Source organism: Leuresthes tenuis, unplaced genomic scaffold (genome assembly GCF_036924035.1).
Source record: "Leuresthes tenuis unplaced genomic scaffold, fLeuTen1.0.hap1 SCAF_7, whole genome shotgun sequence".
NCBI classification, from domain to species: domain Eukaryota; kingdom Metazoa; phylum Chordata; class Actinopteri; order Atheriniformes; family Atherinopsidae; genus Leuresthes; species Leuresthes tenuis.
Window position 1 is genome coordinate 24478798 of NW_027325361.1, and position 23361 is coordinate 24502158.

The 23361-nt window shown below is 41.3% G+C and overlaps 2 protein-coding genes across 3 annotated transcripts in view; one reads left to right on the forward strand and one right to left on the reverse strand.

Annotated features, from left to right (window-relative positions):
• Window positions 1-23361, reverse strand: part of lpp (LIM domain containing preferred translocation partner in lipoma) — a 159498-nt gene that overhangs the window by 62839 nt on the left and 73298 nt on the right. For both annotated transcript variants that reach the window (XM_072390141.1, XM_072390142.1), the window contains 2 exons: window positions 23076-23198; window positions 3307-3894 (listed from right to left, as the gene is read on the reverse strand). In XM_072390141.1, coding sequence (XP_072246242.1) covers window positions 3307-3894; window positions 23076-23198 — 711 coding nt within the window. The remainder of the gene's footprint in view (window positions 1-3306; window positions 3895-23075; window positions 23199-23361) is intronic.
• Window positions 13217-23361, forward strand: part of LOC140312341 (allantoinase, mitochondrial) — a 505108-nt gene continuing 494963 nt past the window's right edge. The window contains exon 1 of the mRNA XM_072390144.1: window positions 13217-13229. The gene's annotated coding sequence lies outside the window, so the exon portion shown is untranslated. The remainder of the gene's footprint in view (window positions 13230-23361) is intronic.

Here is a 23361-nt window from a genome sequence, read left to right on the forward strand (position 1 = left end):
CTCTTGATGCATGACCTCGTTGGCTTCACGAGGAAAAATGTCACGAGTGTCCGAAGTTTCTTAAAAAAGCCCAATAACGATGATGTTAAGCCTCCAGAACAACATTAAAACAGCCATGTCTGAGGCAAAAGTCCAAAACTTCATGACAATAGCCTCTGCAGCAATTCGAGACATTTGATTATGCAATTCAAGTCCATGCGGACCAGGAGGAAGGTGTGAGACTGTGTGTTCAGGCCACAGCAGGCAAACTGTTCATATTGTGTGTTTAGCCACAGTCTTTAAGCCCCTTTTAAATCCCTGTACATAAACATGCACATTGAACTGTTACCACAACTCTTCACACAAGTCTGTTTTCTGACTGATGCTCTTCAAATTTACCCAACAATGAATACAGGATCATTGCATTTCACTTTTCAGTTTTTTTTGTTTTTTTTTAATTCGCAAAACTTTAAAATGAATTTGAATGGAGTACCAAGTAAAAAGATGGTGTTGATCTTAGTGGGCCAACACAAAGCTCTATCAGGCTGTTGGGCTTTCTCATGAAAGATGTTCAATTACAAGAATCAACTGGTTTTTATGATCCGAAAGTTCTTTTTTTTTTCTTTTTCTAATACATCCTGAGGGCAGCATATGAAAATGTTCTTGTGCGGGTCAAAAGGCGAAGTGGCCGGAACTGGAAGGCAGAAAAATGTCAAGTTATTTAAACATGTTTGACAGCTGAAACCATCATTGACCTTCGAGGGGGCTTTCACTGGCTGCAGGGATTGAGCAGTTCAAAATAATCCTCCCCTGTCAAACGTCACTCAAGCTCAAGCAATAACACAAACTATCATCCAGCTTAGCTTCCCTCCAATTTCGGGAGAGATGAAGAGAGTCATGGAAATTGGTATCTTCACCGGCAGCCATGAAATCTGTTAACTTTATAAAGTACAACAAAGATCAAACACAGGTGGATTTGGGAAATTAAGCATCCTTGACGTGTTTTGATGTAAGAAGCTGTTCTTTCATGTTCTTCACGTGTGAAGCAGGAGGCTTTGGGGTTATGGGTGGCAGAGGATGACACGGGGTGAAGCAGGGGGCAGAGCACGCAGTCTGATCAGAACAAGTCTGGATCATAGGATTTCATTAAAGTACTTCTAATGAAACTGACCTTCGATGAATAACCTCAATTATGTGAAGTGATCTCTTTAATAAAGTCTTCAATCAAAGCCACAGACCACCAACTGACAAAGTCCGGGGTTATTACATAAAATCAACATTCACTGGAAGAGACGAGAGGTCATTTCTGATTCTTCTGTCAAATATGTAAATAGCTTATTTTTAATTGACCATGTTTTGGTTTATATTTACAACCGATTAACAGAGGCACAACCCAGTCTTTTTAAGTAGATTTAACACCATTTGTGAAAGGTTATGAACATGCCATGACGCTGGGTCAAGCCCAGTGATGATCATAAAAGCAAAGTTGACAGATTTTGCTTTCATTCTAATCTGGTTTTTATGCTGTCTTTGGGGGGGGTTTGGCATTAAAGATCTACTATACTGCACACAATCAAGGGAACAGATTAGCGCAATGCTTCGCATGCACATATTTTAGGAGAGTCAAGTCAAATATGATGTGTCACAACACAGCAAACATACACAGCACACTCATCGATTGAATTTGAGCATATGGAGCATTACATTTCCTGATATGTTTGGCACAGAACCCATTGTCCTGCTTCAGTATCTCCTTGGGAAAGGAAGACAGATGCATTCATAGAGAAAACAAGCTCAGCCTGTAAAATTAGTGATTTGCTTTTATCTGAAATCAAAGAGATGCTCACAAATCTATTAAACGCCACCTTTTGTTTTTTGTTTTTTTAATAATGCATCATACTGGGACCAAAGCGAGCTTTTCAAGCAAAATGCAGACTTTGTTCTGAACAAATATAATTAGACTTATTTTTAAGATACTTGCTGCAATGTTGAAGCTAATTTGTATTTAGTAAAGTACAGTCCTTGATGAGCCATTCCCCAAGGCTGGAAGGCCCAGTTTGTATTTTCAACTAGCATAAAATCCTTGAATTAAAGAAAACTCAAGGGCCCTCCACTTTCCAGAGATTGTCGAAGGCTGGATATATTGAGATTAGAATAGCTGTCTCTGTGGCACAGACTACTCTGTTCTAAGGGATGACAGAATTTTGTAATTCTACTCAGTAAAGCGCAGATCTATAAAAAGGTCTTGTACGCAATCCAGAGGCTTGTAATGTTTTTCTTTCTTTTTTTTACATTAAATTTCTGTTTCCTCGGCACTGTCACAGATTCTGGCCTATGAACTGTGTGCTAATAACAAGCTGGACTGTCCCACGCCTCTCTAGCCCAAAGGGCACTGTGTCAATGATTAAAAAATAATACATTTTCATTTGTCAGGCCTCAGGACTTCGCTTCATTCCATCTTAACTGGGCTCAAGCCCCAAAAGGCAGCTAGGATTTTGGGTCTTGTTCATATCAATGATGTGGTCTTTAAATGTTTTGCTGGCATCAAATGACCAATGAGCATGTATCTTAAAAAGTTTGAGAAAAGTTTCAATGCCTGATACGCTGCTTTTGTTCTATTTTTCTATTAAACAAAGATTCAGTGATTTGCAAATGACGGCATATCCAGACTCAGATATTATGCAGCACCTCATCTTTTAAGAAATCAAATTGTGGTTTGTTGTTTATTCGGTAAACTTTCTGTTCGCTGCTATGAAGCTGATTTTGCAAATCTAATGAGTTCTAATGATTCAGACCCATTTACTTAAACACTCAATACATTTCTGATAAGAGGCCTCAGGGTGAGATTTATATACCTCAGCTGGTAGATGTACCAGAAAAAAAGAGCGAAACACGTGCTCTTGATTTGCTGCTTGACCAAACATGTTTGAACCCTCGAGATCAAGTATGAAAAGAGACTAAAAAGGACAGTGTTTTGGATTCAGATCATCAAAATTTTCAGTCTGTCAACTCAAGTGGTATAAGAGTCCAATCAGGATGTGTCCAGGACTCTTTCCAAAAAGGGGAACCTAGAACACTGGAGGGATAATGTATCTCAGGTGATGGAGAAAACCTCAGGATTCTCAAGCAGGAGCTGGGAGACAATACATGGCTGGGCTACTTGGCTTACTGCCACTGATTTAATCATTATAAAAGGAAAGAATGGATGACAGTATGACGACAGTATCCCTCTCAGAAAGTCTTATTTCACCCACAATATCTAGGGATAATGGTAATGGTGTCAGCAGACCCTGCAAAATGTATGATGACAATCAAAAATATTCATACCTTTGGTGGAACAGTTGGTCCAGAGGTGTACGGAGCCAAGCTTGGGGGCACATCTGTGATGTAGGTCTTTTTGGGGCCTGGAGGCTGGTATGCATGGGCTGGGGCCAGGTCAGGTCTCCTGGAGCCCATTCCACCTCCTTGGGGTCCTCCTGGATGTTGCTGTTCATGATGTGCCATTGGTGAGAAGCCAGGCTGCGGCGGTCCATAAGCAAAGTCAGGACCTTTGGGCTGGGCAGGCATGTACTGCACCTGTGCGGGGCTGCGGATTGGCTGCTGGCCGAAATGGTGCCCAGCCGGAGCTTGATGCTGGGGGCCAGGCTGGGCCGACCTCACCTGGACATTGAAGGTGGGCTGGCTTGGGGTTGATGCTGTGGCATAAGAGGCAGGAACAGGCTGCGGCGCCATGTGGCTTTGAGGCTTGGCCACCGGGCTGACAGAGGAAGGTGGGATGGAGGAGACTCCTCCTGGAGCCTGAGGCTTGGGAGTGGACTTCTTGGTAGCAGTCAGAGGTGGCTGAGTTGGGATGACCATGCGCTTGTAACCCGTCACTGGAGCGTTGGGGGTGGAGCCTACCGAAGATCCAGCATTCTGAAAAACAGAAAAAAAAGTACTACCTTAATGCAGGTTTTTACTTGATCTGTTTGTCCTCTCGGAATAAGTACAACAAAAACACGGCAGAGACTCCCACGCTGGGCACTTAAATAGCACATACCAAACTTCCTGGCTCACTTTATGCTGACCAAATAAACTCATCACAACCAATTCCAATTCCAGGTGTAATTAAATGTTGCTGATGCAGCGAAACAACACTAATTTCTGACCAGAACTGCATTCATTTTTAGTCAGGATCCTGAATTGATGATGGAGTAATAAGACTTTTGGAAGGTCTGGACCCTGTGGTGGCCAATCCATATTTGAGAAAGATGTCATGAAACAATTACAAACCATATGCTAAATGAAATCCAGACAGGGACTTTTTATTTGGTATGGTAGCGTACATCAACACACATATTAGCCTGTGAAGGACCTGAAAAGATGGGTAGGGCTTACGGTCAGGCCAGTGATAACTTATGGTAATCAGTGTCTCTGGCTTCCAATGAGTCGAAGGAAATAATGATTAGAGAACAGGCGCGACTACATATTTGGTATGAAGTAGAGAAGACAAACTACAATAAATCATGGCTTGTCTTTACTTTTGTAAGGCAGAGACTTTGCCCCAAAATGTGCCTATTTGAGAAGGCAGGGGCCTACTTTATTATATATTCAACAGCCTTTTACTCACAGTGTGGTTTATGCTTTCAAAAGATTATACACCCTGCCTCCTTCTGCTGTAAGACTCCCTCGACAGCAGAGGCTCTGCACAGTCCACAACCACATATAATCTATGGCTAATAAAGCAGGAGTGTGTGTGTGGGGGGGTGGGGGGGTAAATTGCTTGGCAGAGGATACTATGACAGCAGATTGGCAATGGCAAACGACACTTGTGCTGACTGCAGCTGCTTGGACATGAAAGATGTTAAATCACTGAAATTTGTGGCGCTGGTGTTCCTGGGAAGAGAGGCCATAAAGCAGCAACACACCCCTCTGCTGAGATTCTCGCAGTCTGAATGACTGTAGCACTTTGATCTAATGTCCAATGGCAACATTGCATGCACAGGCCAAATTGTCACAAAACATAGCAAATAATAACAGACAGAATGAAAACGCTTCACAGAGATGTCAGAGACTTCTGCCCCGAGTGTCTCTCATGTAAGTAATAATTGTTTTTCACTACATATCGGTGTCAGACGTTCAGCCATTCTAAAAAAGGTCTATCATTAACCTTGGATGGCCTTATTAGGTTACTGCCTGAAGCCAAATATCAGAGTCAATTACTAAATTTGCAGCACTAGGGGAACACACTTGTAGACTTGTCTTCCGAAATGGGGCAGAGCAACAATTCCAATTGATCTCCCCTCAGAGATGATCAAAGCCGGCTGCACATAAATGTCACAAACAGCAATATTTTCCTGTAACGCTCCGCCATCACCACCCTCCAAAGCTTCATTTAAACTCAGGCGAGAAACCCTTCTGTTGACATTTTAGTAGTGAAAAAGTATGTAGCACTGCCACCCTCCTAATGCAGTGCGATAAAAAGAATTCCAAGTTTTGGTAGCAGCATCAACTTTGTCTAAATCCCATCTAATCTAAGTCAGAGGGGAGCCCCTAAGGAACCATTAAAAGCTCCAAAAAATATTTCCTGCTCTCGCTCTGCTTTCTGTCTCAGTGATTAGCGCTGATGTTTATTTAAAAGTGTCTGTCTGCATATGTATGGAATCAGCTCCACAATGCCCTTTAGGAAGTGATATTACTTAATTTAAATGTTTCATGGGATTTAAATACTCTAGATTATGCATTTATCTTAAAGGCCTTAGAACCTAAAAGAACATTTAGCTCGCAGAGCACTGGAAATGCAAATTGGCCCCCTTCAAATAATTACACTGTCATGGTGCGTTTTCCACAAATTACATTAAGAGAATAGATTCAAGCCTTTTCTGAAGGCTGATCAAACTAATCAAATGGGCAAAATCTGAACAAAAATGTCTGCTTAGTGGAGAAGATTTACATATGAACTAAACTCTGCTCCGTGTTTTCACTGGTCACTGTCAGCAAGTCCTGTCAAAATGTTGAGAAGTATTGATAGGGCAAACAGAAATAATGGAGCTCATTCATCAGCAGAGAATTCCTATGAACTGCGATTGCCATCTCTTGAAAAACAGGACTTTAGATTAAAAAAGTCTTGGTCCATGGAGAGAACCACATGCCAGCCGGATCCAACCAGGAAATACAATAGCTTCGCAGTCACGGGGTATGCAAAACAAGTCAAAAACAAGCATCCTTTGAGACTTGAGTGTGGAATTGGTGCCACGGTCAATATTTTTGGTTTGGATCCAAGGCTGTTAAGTTCTACAGTTCCTGATCAGAACTGGGGCGTGACCGAGAACTGAAGTGCATCTCTGTTGGCTGAACAAGTAAAGCCTTTGAAAGAAGTTTCAGCGTCAGGACACGGCCTGATTCAACGGAAATAATAACTAGACACGATGTCTACATTTAGATCTAAGGAAAAGATATCAGACAGTCATTAGAAACTGTGGCACGCAGTGAACATTTCACGATGTCATGCTCGTGTAAAAGGGCGCTATGTGAGGAAAAAGACGAGCAAACCTGTGTCAGGTGACTGAAAACGTCACCCTGGGACGTGAAGAAGAATCTCCAGACAGTTTCAGGGTTCTTCCACTTTGTGCAACCACGAGCACACATCATTAGAGGGCGTGCGTCAGTCTTTCTGCAGATAAGCATGTACCATGTGTCTGTTGCGCTTGCATCGACTCTCGCGCTGACTCCATTCATTGTGCAGCGTGCAGCATACCTGCCTGTAGATGCCGATCTACTGGACCTCAGTTCACCATGCAGACACCCAGTATGCTCCATGCACAGTTAAGTCGAGCTATGGGTAAAGCTGCTTATAGATTACTCTCCTGGGAGAGGAATTGATTTCCTGTTGTCTGACTCTGTTGAACAGGTGGCGATATGCCCCATTTCATCTTGTTAGCAATGGGCTCTTTCTGGTTAATCTATTACAAACAATTAATCTTGCAGTAAATCAGTACAGACTCAGTCATCAAGTTGGAAATCTTTACTGCTCTTTGAATTTAGAAGATGCTGTGTGCTTTAGTCATTTCTTTTTTCATAAATGAGAAGTAATCTATCCCTTGAGGCGGTTCATTGTTGTTACCGGCTTCTTCTTCTTTTACCTCTGGGTCAAAGCCTGTGACAGGAAGTGTGGAGCATGAGCTAAATGAGGAGGCCACTTTTGATCTAATTTAAAGTAATAATAATCAGACTTCAAACCACATTACCTGCGTGTGTTGGTTTGACTTTGAAAATTTCATATTCTAAAATGTTAGAATGTTAGTTGGACAAAGAGAAAATTTCTATTCTTATAACATCATGTAAACACAACGACTTTAAAAATGAAAGCATTTGTGCAAACATTTTCAACCAAGTCCAAATCAATCCAGAAGGCTAACACAGTAGGGCTGCTTCGCATAAAGCATTCATTACATTGCATTTAGGCATTGTATCATATTGTAGTATGTATTTTAATGAAATTATAAGCATGAGAGGAAATCACAAAACTGATATTTGGTCAGTTTTGAAGCCAAATGTGACTCCAGGTAAAAGCAATAAACGAAAGAATGTTAAAGTATAAAGGAATAGTTCAATCTCTTACCAGTCTCAACTTCTTTCACTCTAAAAGTAGGCTGGTCCTAACCTAAAATATTTTTGAAAATATTATATTAAGTCACCATGTTTCCAGTTATTAAAATATTATTATATCACTAAGCTATAACTATAATATCACCACACAGCTTTGCCTTGCAGTTTCCCCTGCTGAGACTGCTATTACTGTGGTTATTACTATAGAAAACACAAAATATTACAGACTTATTACCAAGCTGTAAAATAAAGCGTAACCTACGTTATTAACAAGAACATGAATCAAGTATCTGACGTATGGATAACTGCAGCGTAATACTGCCCCAAGCCAAACGTGTATTTGGAGCTTCTTTTCTTGGCATAGAAAACTTGCACTAAATCTTTTTTATATCACAGAGCTTTGCATCTATATCATAAATGTTTGTAAAATAAAGTATATTATCAGCATTATGTTCCATAGTCTAGGTTTTCCTCATGTCTGTTTGTGTGATCAGGCTTGCACATGTCAAGCCTCGGTTCTGAATCCAAAGCCCCAGACATGCAGCAGCAGCAGGGTGAACGCGTGCTGTGTCTCTGAACAGCCCCTCCACACACAAACACAGCACGCACAGTTTTAGAAAAGTTTTCCCTAACCCCTTCAGAAAAGTCGACCCACCGTCTGCACCATAATTCAGACTGACTTTGCAAACAACTTAAGTGTGAAATTTCACAGAGACTCTCAAGAAAGCCTTTTGACACATTAAAAAAGATTAGGAGAGACTATAGAAGCCTTGGAGGGGCACTGAGTAAAACTGTTAACTTTGCATTTCAAACCACGAGGGTGGGGGATTTTTTCTTTCTTTTTCTTCAGACGGCTTGGGGAAAACCCCTGAAGAGGGAGACGTTCTCATGGCGTGTTTTCAGACTCATCTAAGACCTTGGATATTCCTCTCTAAACTTTCTCCTGCTTCTTGTTTGTATGACGCAGCTCCTCTCGGCGGCTGGCTCTGCCGTCCAATTGCATCTGTCCTTTTCGGCAATTACACAACGGCCACGGAGGAATCCCCAGCCGACACTGAGGCGTTCAACTCATATTCCCTCCGCTCTCGGTCATGCCGTCCCGGTGCACTCAGGCAAAAATAGTTACGCGCAGCAAGCCGTCAGCCTCGGTGCAGCCACGAAATAATGGGTATCAGTTTTCCTCCTAAAATAGTTCCAGATAAGGCACATTAAAAATGATGATTAAACGTCGTCTCTGGAACGCAGTGGGACCTCCAGCTGTTTCGTGCTATCTCTTCAGTCGCAGATAGCGCTCACATACTGAGAACTTTTTGCTCACCACATCTTCTATCAGTATATCTGGTCCTTTTCTTTTTCCTTATGTTGATAGTTGCAGGACAACCATCGCCTCTGCAGGCGAACCTTTCAAACAACACATTCTTTTATGGATTAGAACAAATGTACTAATCATAACGTAGCAACAATATTCCGTCTTTTTCGAAGCTGTTTGATTGAATGAATATGCATTCTTTAAAATGATGACACGGAGTCAGGGTCATTCAAACCTACTTTAATTACCTGGTTTAATTTGCTCTGAAGTGCAGCAGAAATGATAGAAATTGTAGAAAATATTTTAACAGCTTATTAGAAGCCGACTCAAGAGTTTTTTGGTAACTTTAGCTTCTATTAGAGGTGAATATTTGCTCAGCAATGAAGGGGCTCCAGCAGTCCTCAGATTGATCCAGGAAATGAGCACCGACGCTCTAATTTACCTCGTGTTTTCATGTCAGTTTTCTCGTGTCTGAGCTTTGAGTGGCACCACTCTAATTATGCCATCTAATTATAACTCTTGTTCAACAATGATTTGATGCCATCTGACAGCAGAATTACATCCACCAGCTGTTACTACGTTTGAACAGAAACCTGTGAAAACTGGGCGGGATCAATTTGTTCCCACAGCTGAATAAATTCCCGCTTGATTCCTCAAAGAAATGAACATGCAAAATCCGTGTCACCACAGATATACACGCGGTAGGATTTGAGGATTTGTTACACGGATAATTTGATAATTACACAATGGGACTGCATACAACAGCAGCTGCAATGTAAATGGGTTTATAGTTGCAACACTGGATTTTGGCCTCGTCCCTCTGGGCTCGAGAAAACTTCACTTCTTTTAACCCAATGAACCTTTCACACTCAGCCTCTTCGGAATGCTCTTTTTATACCAACCTGTGTTGGTGACCTGTTGCCAAGTAACAATTATTATGTTCCACCTGCTATTTATTCTATTCTTTCCCTGCTCCCTTTTTTCTTTCTTCAAAATGCTGGCATTCAAATTTGAATGAGCAAATATAGTTGAAAAAAATGTTTTGGATGGGTCTTCTTTCACATTTAAAGGAGCAGTTTTTTCCACTGCGGATAGGTATCAACCACTCTTCAGTTGTTTGTTTTTACATATGCACTGAAGTAAAATTACCTTGAGGCAGATTCATTACAGTGCATGCTAAAAAAAGCACACTGCGTGGAACATTTTACAGCTGAAGAATGACCTTTCTTGTCCTTTCAAATTAACTTTAATCCAATTTGGCTTTTTTGTTTTTGAATTTTCTTTCTTATTTTTTTAAAGGTTATATGTAGAAACGTATCCTCAGATGATTTGTCATTCCAGATCTGACAATAAACAAGAAGTAAGATCTCAGAGAATATCGCATGAAAAATTAAATGTTCTGTAGCGGTGTTATTTGGAATGCTGGTGAACTCACACAGAATGTGGTACAGATGTCACTAAACTATAATACAGTCTTTATTGTTTAGGCTAAACAGTAGGGAGATCTCTGCCTTTTGTTCTTCTCTTTAGGTAATATCTTCAGAAACAGCAGCAACAGGCAGACAGAGATGTGGACAGGCAGGTAAGCTGTCTCGTGTATAATACACAACACACACACACACATTCTTTGGTTTTACCACCAAGACAAGGCAGAGGCGATGTAGTTGAGCATGAAGTCTCTGTTTCAAATTTCAGTTATATAATCCCTTAAAAAAAACTGGGTTTCAGGGGGGAAAAAAAGTATGTAATATTTCTAAGATGATGTAAGAACATCATACAAAGTGGGGCGTATTACTCACTGATGCAACTAAAAAATCATTTTCAGGGCTACTGCTTGAAAAAAAAAAAAAAAAAAAAAGTCCGTGAGAGTCACAGATCGTGACATGTCTGCAGGCTATCTTTACAAAGGGGGGAAATGTGTGTTTTTAAGCACTCGCACAGCAGAAACTAATTGTTTCACTCACCTCCTGCAGAACTGCAGGCCAGACTCTCACCACACATCCCTGACTCATCTCTAATGAGCTTTCATGCACTTGTGACCCCTCCCGCTGCAGGAGGTCAGTCGCTTACAGTGTCGGTGTCATCAATCCCAGACACGTCCGCTGTTGCATCAGGAGCTGCGTTATGTCATCATAAAGTTGGATGATATGCAATGATAGCAGAGGGACAGTAGGCCTTTTGGCGCTGTTACCAGGCCTTTGTCACATAAACGGGCATGTCAGACTGTGACAGTTCACAGCTTCCCCACTCCAGCTAAACTGGTCATTGGTTCACCCTGTAAATAAAAGACAAATGTGATACTATGCTATTTATTTGACTAACGAACATTAACGGAAGTAAGTAAGCGCCTGGAGGCTTGCTCATCTCCCCACAGTTGGCTCCTTGTTAAAAAAAATCAAAAACCTGCTGCCAGATTGGCAAATACATGCCACCGGCAACATCTCTGCTGCTCCACGCAGCAACAAAGAAATCAGACAATGGCAGCTTTTAAAACAAACAGAGGAGAAGGCTCAGCACCACCGAGCCCTGAAATTACAGTGTTAGACCGTCAGGTCAGCTTGTAAAGATGAAGACACACACTCGCGTCCGAGCCCTGAAGAGAAAAATATCCATTGCGGAAAGGAAAGAAGAAAAAAAAATAGCAGCCAAGCCTTGACCTTTTAAAAGGAATAACAGGGTCGGGCTCACACACATACCATGCCGGTGACAGCAGCAGAAGACAGTATGCCTGAGCTGTCACTGCTGAGGAGTAAAACACATTTTTGTCACAGCCTAAATAGCTCGAGCACAAAGTGCAGTTTTGCTTTGTTTGAAGCTGCCCTGCAGAGCATACCACTGGCTGACCTTTGTGGTCACACTGGGGCATCGCACAAACTACGACTGATAGCTTCAGCGAGAAGGCGTGTTCGTCAATCAGTAAAATAGATTCCTACTGAGGAAACGCTTATAACTAAGTGTTGGAACAAGTGAAGGGCATCTCTGACATTAGAGCCCAACAACAACACAAGTACACAGGACAAGAGTGACGAGCAATGCCTCCAACGTGTGACACACATTCCATAAAGAGTTTGGATGCCGTTTGAAATGTGAATAAAAAAAGATCTGATTATTGGCAAAAATCTCATAAACTAATATTTAATTCACAATATAAAACATATCAAATGAAAGTGAGACATTTTACTATTTCATGAAAACTATGAGCTCAGCTTGGATTTGATGGTGACAAAACGTCTTAAAAAAAGACTGGATGGAGACCACATTTATCACAGTTATTTTCAAGCATCTAGGAACTGAGGAGACCGGCTGTTGGAGCTTTTTTTTTGGAATCGGGATCATAAGTAATTAGTAAAACTTTTTTGTAGTCGTTTTGGCTGATAAAAGTCTCTGAAATCTGAAATGTAAAACACAACAAACCCCAGCTCTAACAGAATGAAGTGCTTTCCACTACTGGATAGAAAAAGATTGTTTTAGCAGCAAACGCCGCCTGTAAAAATCCAAAAGAGAGCAGATTTTAGGATGAAGGAAGATGCTCGGACAATAAAAACTTGCTGCATGTTAAGAATAGCCATGCAGTTTAGGAAATATAATTACTTCCAAACAACCTGCACTCATTTCTGTGTCTTGCTCTTCTGTTTGGCAGAGCACATTTCAAGTCACTACACTGTATCTTAGCAAAGCATTTGTGGAAAAAAAATCCAAAGAAACATATTTTCCGAAGTCTTTTTGTTCTCAGTGAAGTCACTAAAAGGGTCATGGTACAAATAAAGAGCGGTGTCAGTCTGCTCGCTCTACTTTCATCCAGAGCGTGAGTCAGCTTATATCTCCAAATGTGAAGAGGAGAGCTCTACGTTGAACTCAGAGACATTAGCATAGCTACGCTACAAACAAGATGCGCCCCTAACCAATTCAGACATGATGAAATAAACATGTGCCTTCATTACAAGTTCAACATGCAGCTGTGTTAACTTTTTGCTTTAGCTTTGTTACACAGTAATGAGAATCTTTTCAATAAAAACTGTCACGTCACACACCACGGACACATTTGGACATCTCATCTTTCTTTTCACCGTTTTTCCAACCAGATTTGTAGACAGCTCATTAGCCCTCACGGTGTTTCAGGGATTTGTCAGCTCAAATGTTAGACTGTTACAAACACAAAGGAAGAAAAACTGATTGAATCCTCGCCATGATCCATTCATTCAAGGCTTCTTCTTGCCCTTGCTGATGGAATGAAATGCCTCGCATCAAACACTTCAGCACAATCTGACGCATTATTATGCTCAACATGAATATGATGCATGATTTCAGCTCATCGCACCTCATAGCCAGAAAGGACCATGGCTGTAGTGAAGGAGTGGCGCTCTTGAGGGGACGAGAGCTGAAGAAAAGCCACCAACACCTTCACACTCTTGAGGAACCACAGGGATGGCCAATAGTAAACACAACCTCCTTATTTTTGAATAAGAAAAATAGAGGTACGCTCCCAGACTCTTACAGCAAAATGTTCAACAGACATTCTTTTAAATTACACAACCCCACTAAAAGTATGCCCTTTACACTAATGCGGTGCATAAACTGGTTTTTCAGAGATCAACAGACGCCCTGATCAGTGGGTGAACTGGGAGCAAGCACAGAGGGCCCATCATTCTGCCATGTTGTGACAGCGAGTGCCAGCCGCAGTGCTCAGACTGCTGAGAGATGGGAGTGTCACGGTATGGCACAATGTGAAGTGAGGCTTCCTTAAGGCACTAATGTGATAGGATCCATCTCAGCAGCATTTCAAGCATTCAGCTTCAGCGAAACTGTCAGCAGACTTCAATAATGCCCATCTCTTTTGTATGGACATGACAAGATACTAAACAGACATCAGGCTATCTGACACAGAGCCCCAATGCAAACAGACCGAAGCCATGCTGCGGCTCTTGAGGAGGAATGACAGAACCCTTTTCTTTGGTATTTCAGAAAGTAGGAACCTGCTGTTTCAAATGAAAACTCTGTCAGTGAAGGACAGTTGAACAGAGACACTGTCCCTGGAGTACACCTTAAAAACCCCTCAAATGGTATTTTCTATTTAATTTTTGGAGGAAAAAAAATAAACACATGCAAGACATTTGCAATGGTGCATGTAACAGTGGTTTTCTGTCTGTAAGCCTTTCAATCACAGAGATAATGTAGTAAAGTGGTCAATTTTATTCCATACCATGACCTTTCTTTAAAGCTGAGTTTCTTTTTGCTGAATTAACCTTTCAAACCTACGATGAAAAATGTAAACATTTGGTTCACATGGGACTTAAACCCCTATCTTAAATGAGTCAAAGCCAATCATCCAATAAATCCTGCTACCAACGCAGAAATGGTCAATCTTTACACTATGTCACTCTTGTAACGCCATTCTAGGGCTCTGAAGACGGCCCAATAATCTGACAAAACAAAACTATCCTGAATGACTGGCACTGCAAAGACTATAGTGTCTACTGACTAAGAGATCTACAGTAATGTTAACACTTTTTCTTCATAGCTCAGGGGAACGGGAAAGGATCCTGTTTATGAGTTCCGATTTAGTTTACGATAAGTTACTGAAAATGTTGTTGGCCTCTTTATTCTGACTGCGGCATCCACTGTTTCACAGCCTGTGTTGAAGGTTTATTTGGGAAAACAGTCTTTATGCTTTATGAGTGATTAAGTTGCGAACTTCATCATTCACTTTTACATAAATATACTTAAGAACAGTCTTTCTCAATATTAACAAGCCATGTTTTAAATAAGCTGATGTTTTAATCAAATCAAATATAATAAACACAATGTAAGGAACCATCTGAGATGTGGGCCTCTCTTGGTCGTCTTGGTGCAGTTGTTGGTCCTTTAGCTTTGCTGTGGAAAACCCAGACATCAAAGTGGACAAAGCTCTGCTTTGTGGTGGACTGAAACTTGGTGTTCAGTGATAAAGACTGTTGGGTGCAGCTGTTGTCTGTGTTTCTTACTGATGCTTTGTTGCCATTTAGAGGTTGTTGTCAGGCCTTCCAAGTTCAAGCTAACTTTCATCCAATCAACATTCGATTAGTGCTTAGCATAAGCTCAGAAGCCTAGGAGATGTGAGCTTTTTGAAAGACTGTGCTTCTGTCTGTTTGCGTTGAGAAAAACACAGATGGATACCTCCATGACAGTGTAAATGGGCCCTTAGTCTATACAGTTTTTCCAGCCAATGCTTTCTTTTTTTTCTATCATACATTCACACACCAGTGAACGCATTAGTAGCAATGTAGGTTCAGTGTCATGCCCCAGGACATTTCAAGATACGCACTGGGGAAGCCAGGGATCAAACAACCGACCTTCCAATAGGCAAACAACTGCCTTCCGAGCAGCAGCTACCCCCACTTTGGCACCACAGTGGAGCCACGAGTGATAAACAGTTTAAGTCATCTTTCAGGACAGCTCTAACATGTACACACATTAATCTACATGAGTGCAAACAAAGAGATACAATTTGCTTACTGGCTTTTAATTGAGGAGGAGCCATGACTGGAAGTGAGTTGCATATTACTGTTCCCAGAAGTTTTGGCACTGCCAGGACGCAGCCTAGCAACAGCTGACTACTTCTCCATCTTCGAATCCATCAGGAAAGATGCTACATCAGATAAAGTGCCACACACACACACACAAGCACACACCTCAATGCAGCAAAGCACAACTGGGAAAGTTTCTCACGGCGTTAAGTGTTTGTCATTTTAGTGAGCCTAGGTTTTCAATATTTTATTCACTGCACCACACATTATTGTTTCACAGAGTGTGGATGAATCCGACAGGGAGAGCTTTTAAATTTCAACTTAAGTCTTATTAAAACAGACAGAATTGGATCAGGATGAGGTGATGCTTCAATGGAGGGAAGGCATTGGAGTTTAATTGGGGCAAAAATGTGTAGAAAAATAGTTCTTTAAGTGGTCCTACAGTGGATAGCTATTAAAAAGGCTCAAAACTGTGCACCCACAAAAAAAAAAAAAAAAAAAGGGTCATCACGTGCCTAAAGATTACATTCTGGATTGATGCGCATCCCTTTTCTTGACAGAAAGTCACATTAATCTCTCATACGTATTGCTATGTGTAAAAGTGTAAAAGGGGAAGAAAACAGCAACAACAATTACCACCTACTGAGCCCTAAAGCTGTGTCCCTGTTTCTGTTCAGCTTGCAGCATTGGGCCAAATATATCGATCTACGAAGGCGCGCATGAAGACAAACACCACAACACATCACAAAAGATCAGATGTGGCAGCACTCAAGTGGATTAAAAAATATATTCTCACGTTCAAGTCTAGTTATATAATTCCTACATTTCCAGGCAACGATGGCCATCCAGTTCTCATGTTAAGAATGTTATGATGACAACATCCACGCGTACCATAATACTGGATGTTGCAGGACGTCAGTAGGAGGCCGGCTGATTAATTCGTTTACTAGAAATGCACCACAGGTCAGTGTGACTCAGAGGTCAGAGCAGTGGAAGCTTCTGCAGCCCCGACCAAAGCAGCGGTGCTGCTCTGGTGCATGATGAGCACACTGTTTTGACACTCATCTGGGCCTCCTTGTTAACTCCCCCAAAACAGATTTGATGTGCTTAGACAGGCCTACGCTGCGTATTAGTGGGGCTGGTTGGGCTCAGATTGCACTGCGGCACACTTGAAGAATTTAAAATGAACACACTCTTTGTGTTTCCTAACCAGGTCAAACAAATAGAATGATTAAATATCAGAAAGGGTTTTCGAAAAAACTCCAGGCTATGGGGAGAAAAAAAAGATGGAATAATACCAATAAATACCATCTTTTTCTGTCCACAAGTAATTGCTGTTAGTTTTAGAGCCTCCGTGTCAGATGTTAAAGGGTGTTTTTTTGACTCGTGTAAAAAGAGCTTATAGAGCTTTTCCACCAAAGTGGTTCTTTACCGTTAGAACCGTCTAAGCTCTGGTTCCAGTCCTGACAAAAAGGTGCTGAACTCTTTAATGGTCCTGAACAAAGAACTGCTCCCATCAGGGGATGGGGGCTGAGTTAGAGAGCCCAGAGACAGTGAAGTGTCTAATCTTCGTCAATGTGAAGCTGAAGCAGCAGTGGAAGAACATGAGCGCAGTGATGCTCTCATTGTCCTGCTGTGTGATGTTTTCATATCTTCAGTCACATTTATTGATTGCACTCAAAGCAGTGTGTATAAATCCTGTACGCTGTGCCATTCATAAATAATGCTCAGTGTTTGTCATGCCAGTGGGCACCACAAAGAATATCCACAGACATAAACCGTCATGACAACTGCATTTATAAACGAGACCGGTGATACTGAGACATCAGTTTACAGGGAAAACGCGGCATATATTCTGTGGAAATGAGCTGTCTCTCTGCACTATGGTCCTGAGGTTCAAAGATAGTTTAAAGTGAGATCATGACATGGCTCTGCGGTGGCCTTCTGGCTGTGGACAATCAAACCCGTTTTTGGAAGGTTTGTAAGTTGAACCAGCTTTGAGGAGGATCTTGTTCCAGCAGAGTCAGCAGCACCTGGGTGAGTTAGTCTCAATTTGGGAAAGTCTTGCTTCGTTGATAAGATGTAAAGGCTTTAAAACACTACGATCTGTACTGTGTGTCTGTTATTTGGCAGCTTGTGAACGTTCTATCCAATGAATAAATTCTAACACAGTCATTTTGTCCCAAACTGTTCAACGAGCTAACAGTGCCGTCCGCCACCAGTAGGTTTTCTGCAGCCTGTCCAATCTCACATTGATGTAAGATACAAAGCGTGCACTCTTTAGGTCTGAATGAACAAAGTGAAGTCGTGAGGAACATTCATGTTAACATCAGAGCGTCCAGATGACTAAATGCGGCCACCTTAACAGACTGATGTTACATGTCTTATGCCTGCAGAGGATTTCATTCTGACATACACAAATTAAGGATGACGGATGAGCAAACAAGAACTCTGCTTCTGTTTCAGCTTATTTAACGTTTTACTTGTTGATATCGTAAAACCATTTATTATTGTTGTACTGTGTGTGACAACCGAATTAACTAACTACTGAGCTTAATAGCCACAAAGTCATCCACTTTTGTGATGTCAGTGATAACAAGTGAAAACATTTTGGGTTAATAATTCACAGCATTCTGTTTGATGAAACTCAAGTCCTATAGCACAAGGAAAATTAGATCCAAACATCATTATATGATTTGGCCTAATTTCTGCTGTCACAGGATGAAGCAAACAAACTGCAACACGAACTTAGTAAATCGTGTCAAATGACAAATGACATCTGAGATGAAACTGCAGCGAAAACAAATGGGAATTATATAATGATCACATTTAATTACCCACTGTTATGCCACAGAGAATACCAACTAAAGCAAACAAAATTATTCTGATGTCTGTGAAGCATCGGTGCCTGCTGAATGTTTGCAGGAGCGCTGTTCAGATTTTTTATGAATGAGCAGCAAAGTCCATTTCGGTTGCACCCGGGTGGCGAGCACACACAAGGTGTGTGCCGTGCCTTTTGCTAGTTCCAAATTTAACATGAGGAGTGAGGATTCCTCTCCCAACAGCATGAAAGAGAGGAGAGTAGCCTATTGATTTTCGACAGCTGGCTCTGGTGATCGCTGGCACACGGAAATCTGTAAATGGAGAGCATTTGTTTCTCTTTTGCTTGCAGGAGCAGAAGATTACTGTGCAGCAGAGCTGGAGTATGAAACCTGGCCCATTATACACACAGGACAGTGTTATGTTGTACAATAATGCACTGAGAGAACCGACTGACAGGAGCAGCTGTGTAGGGGAAAAGGTCAGCTTAAGTTAATCAGCTAGAATTAGCATCAGCTGAGGAGAGAGTAACTGTGTGTGTGTGTGTGTGTATACACACATACACACACACACACATACATACATACATACGTATATGTGTAATATAAACAATATAAACAATCAAATACAAAGCTAAATCTTTTCCACGTGCACAGGGCTCTGAGGGAGAAGAGACAGAAAAAGGGCATCATGATAACACAGAGATGTTGAAAAGCTGCCTTACACTACCAAAAAGTCCGATGCGCACAACTTCATCATTAATACATGTCGGAGGCACGAACGTGCCCTCTGCTGACACAGGTGACTCAGCCTCACACCCATAACCCCACAAAGCTGGCAGCCCATTATGATAAAAATAAACATGCACCTTAGACCCTGACAGGTAGAACCACTACAACAGGCATACATTTGTTAGAGCAACATTCAGGAGCTGAACAGGTGCGCATCAATTTTTTAGGCCCTGTTGACAAAAGCTTTCAGACTCCTGCTCTAATACATACTTTTCTCCCCCAGGAAAAAAGGTATGCACTTATACGATATTTTATTTAGCAAAAAAAGAAGAAAAAAAAACAAGCACAGCAGCTGGTGGTCCCACGTCTTTAAGATGTGATTGTTTCCTCTTATTCCAACTGTACGTGTGGGCTCCTGAACACAGTATGTACACAGATGCTTGTGTATGTTTATAAGAAAGACAAAGACAATAGGAAACAGATGCCCGTGCATTGTTTTCTCCACAAATAGAGCTGAATTTCATGACCTCGTAACACAAATAGCTAAGACAGAAGATTTACAGTACATATGGTATGCTGTACTCTTACAGACACAGCACAAGCGTATAAAGACGTTTAAAAAGGGTTCATTGTCCTCTCTGCAGTCAAAGGACCGCTTCAGTATTTGGACTGATACATCTCATGTTTCTATGTGGTGCTTGAACGATCTGTCGTCCTTCTTAACTGAACTGTTCTAAGATTATGTGTAGATGAGGCTTAAGAACAGTTAGAGACAAAAATGTTATACTTGGGCATCCATTTAGTGAGAATATTTTTGATGAGGACAAAGCAGCAAATTTTAGTTTGTTTTTCACCATGTTGCCTCTGACAATGGGGAAGGAGAAAACAGGCTTGTTTTGATTTAACCCGTGGTTTAAATACATGAAATAACAAGTGGTGTGGTGGAAACTTTTTGTTCAACTAAGCTAACCAGCTGTTTGCTGTAGCCACAGCACAATTCAGCAATGATTCAAGGATGTTGTGGGTGCAGAGCAAAGCTTTGGCACCAACAAACAGGAAATGACCAGGGAGGCAGGTGGACAAAAGATCAGAAACTAGTTCATTCAGTATCACCTGAAAACATCGTTAACATTTGATTTTTCCACATCTGCTTGAAGCACGAGCCGGAAGGAGTCCGAGACCTTTTGAAAACAGACTTAAGAATGGGGCACTTTTACTTTTGTCAAAGTCAAATTTTCAAGATTTCAAGAGCTCACCGTGGTGAGAAACTAGCACGTATACTCAAAATGATCATTTCACTTCCTCATCACATGAAACCAGATGTTATTAGACTATAAAGAATGAAAACTATGCTTGGAGAGGGCATTCCACAGAGAGGTGACAAAACGCAGGACACTCAGTGTATTTTTCTAAAAGTCGCCTATCTTTAGGGGAACTTTGCGTCCTATAAAGCCCGTCTAACCTGAATGACCGTCCAAAAATGTCTGGGAAAAACAATTCCTTTTTAATAGCTTTCTTTTTTGGCTTTTTCTAATTTTGTATTAAGAAAATGTTATACATTTCTAAAAAGTCATGAATAAAAAAGGAAAAGTCTTACTGCTACCATTCCTTGTGCTTGTCTGAGGGGCTGCATCCTGATGTCTGAATAAATGCAAAATGCACCAACACAGTGAACAAAAACATAAGATTCATGTGGTTTTTGTAGAAGTAAATCCATTTCTATCAAACTGAAGGATCCATTTAACTGGAGTTCTTTAATCATACCTTCTTTTTCTGACAGATAGGATTTTCAGCTGTGATGATGGAAAACTGCTCATCAATCTGTGCACCCAGTTCTTGCGGATTGCTAAACCTGCGTCCATATTCACTTCTGTGAGACTCTGCCTCTCTAAGGTCCTCTCTCTCTCTTTCTGTTTTTTTTTTACACCTCATCATGTCATTGACGTGTTGCCAGTTAACCTAATTAGTTGCAAAATGTTCTTTTTTTACTACCACTTACTTTCCAGTGTTTTGTTGCACCTGTCCCAACATTTTTGACACATTTTGCTGCCACCACATTTATGTTTATGTTGTGTTTATGCATTTGGCGACTTCCACTGGTAGGCGGGTAGGGTAAGGGGGTCTTGCCTAAGGACCCCTACTGGAGGCAGAACCTTTCATGCAGGGGATTTAAACACAGGTCACCCACATAAAAGAAGGCAATCTTACCACTACACTATCCATTCCAAGGTTCAAGGTTCAAGGTGAATTCATATCTTAACATTTGGCATGTTTTTTACGTTCTATTACGGATAAAAATTTTAAGAAGATTTGCAAATCATCACATTCTGTTTATATGATCTCTGCACATTATGAGCCACCTCGGCTTCCTCTCGTCTGCACTCAGTGATAAACTGTGAGATGTCTCCTTTTAACATAGTCTATGAACACATAATTTCATGTCATTACAGCTTCCCATTTCACATCTACACCCTTGTTTGCCACAACACTAAGCATTAAGTCTTATTCTCTTTAAAGTGTATCATTTCAGAGCCACAGTGTACACTTCCTTTCTCTCTGTATCCGCTATGGTTCCCCTGTGTGGTGCAATAACTAACTTTGCGTGTCGTACACCCAGTTCGCTGCCTCTAACCAGAAAGCCTGCAGTCACTAAACCAAAGGACGTCAGCACTTGTAGTCATCAGTCCTCTGTCTGTCTTTGTCTCACTGCACACTTCCCTGAAAATACCACATTTCTCAGACCACTTGAAACCCAAACTTTATCATGAAAAGCTTCTTCCATTTGACTTCTATCAGTCACGCATTTTTTCTGGCACATAGATAAACACTCATGCAAGACGTACATTTCTAGCTCCAGGAGCCTTTTGTACGAGGGCACAGCCCCTCTTCTGTGGCTAAATAAACAGGCTCTGTCAATTATTTACCATCTTAGTCCTGCCGTCAGAGTTACGTATGCATCATTTAATAAATACCTCAAACAGACAACATTCAGACATGAAAACAACACAGGGAAATATCCACAGAATCAACCTCATGAGATTTTTGTACTTCTCCATGGTGTGCACAGCCCCCACAGAGAGCAACCTTTCAGGTATTGCACTGTTTGCTCGAGTATCTCACTGGAGACATGATCTGCATGGTGCTGCAAGCCCCACTGAGCCTTCCTACACCAAAAACAATTGGTTGGGTTTTTTATACATTCACATGTCCTACATCTATTGTGTGTCAAACAATTTAGTGAACTGCCCAAGGCTTTGACTTTTTGAAGTTGCTCTTATTATCATTTGATATCAACTAATAATATAGGTCATGACTCATTTAGTCACCAAACCAGTTTTTAAAAAAATGCAGTCTGTCTCTGACGTAAACCTGATCTGCAACACTTAATACAGAATTGTCCCACTATGGCTTTTTTGCCAATCAGCATCCTACCTACAACAGGGTATCTTTTCCTTAAGTTGTCACTCAGTGTTAGCGGTGCTACACAATACAATGAGATCCTTTACTGAAGTAAACACAGCTATGCAAAAATGTTAGATTTGTCAATGTTCAGGCTAAAGTCCTGCATTCAAAAGCTGTGCCTTGACCACAGGAACCTTTTCCAGTGATGAGCCCAGGGCCCATTTACCAGATGTTCTTATACATGCAACTTCTACGGTTAGCTGTGGGACGCTTCCCCTGCATGGGCCTGTAATCAGTATACAGCACAACGTTGATGGATGAGGAGGATACTCATCAGAGGTTTATTCAGGAGCACGTGCAGTGTGTTCAGTTCAGTTCAGCAAATAAAAAGTGTCTCCCTTACACTCCATTTGCATCTCAGCCAAGTGTACATGTAACCTGACGAACCAAGAACTACATCCTAAAGTGGTTTACCTCAACAAACCAGTCAAGTGGAAGTTTATTACCATCTCGGTTCATTCTTGTGTAATAAAATGTATGTAGTAAAGCAAAGAATTGAACAAGTTAATGTTAGTAGGCCTGACCTAAAAAGACTCTTAAAGGTTCCAAAATCAATTTCCATAAGATTACTGGAAAGCAACCGGACACTTCTGCTACCAGACAAAAGCAAAAATATCAAATGCCTGAAAATTTAAACTAAACTAAAGCGCAGCGTGGTCGTGTGGAGTCGTGTTAGTGACATACCTGTGTGCTTCGTGACTTGTACGGAGAGCTGCTCTCCAGGTCTTCCAGGATGCTGGTCAGGGAGTCGATCTCTGCATCCAGACTGGAGCGCCTCTCTTCCAGGGTCTTCTCGGGTCCTTTCATCTGTGATAAAAAACATCCAGTAAAGCAGCTTTACACAACATTCACACCCGTTCCCTTCCTGCTCTCTTCACTGTGAATTTCACTAAAGAAAGGCCTCTGTCTAACCACTCTGCTGTACAGGTCTGATTGACTGAGAGCAGCTGAGATGATTGTCCTTCAACAG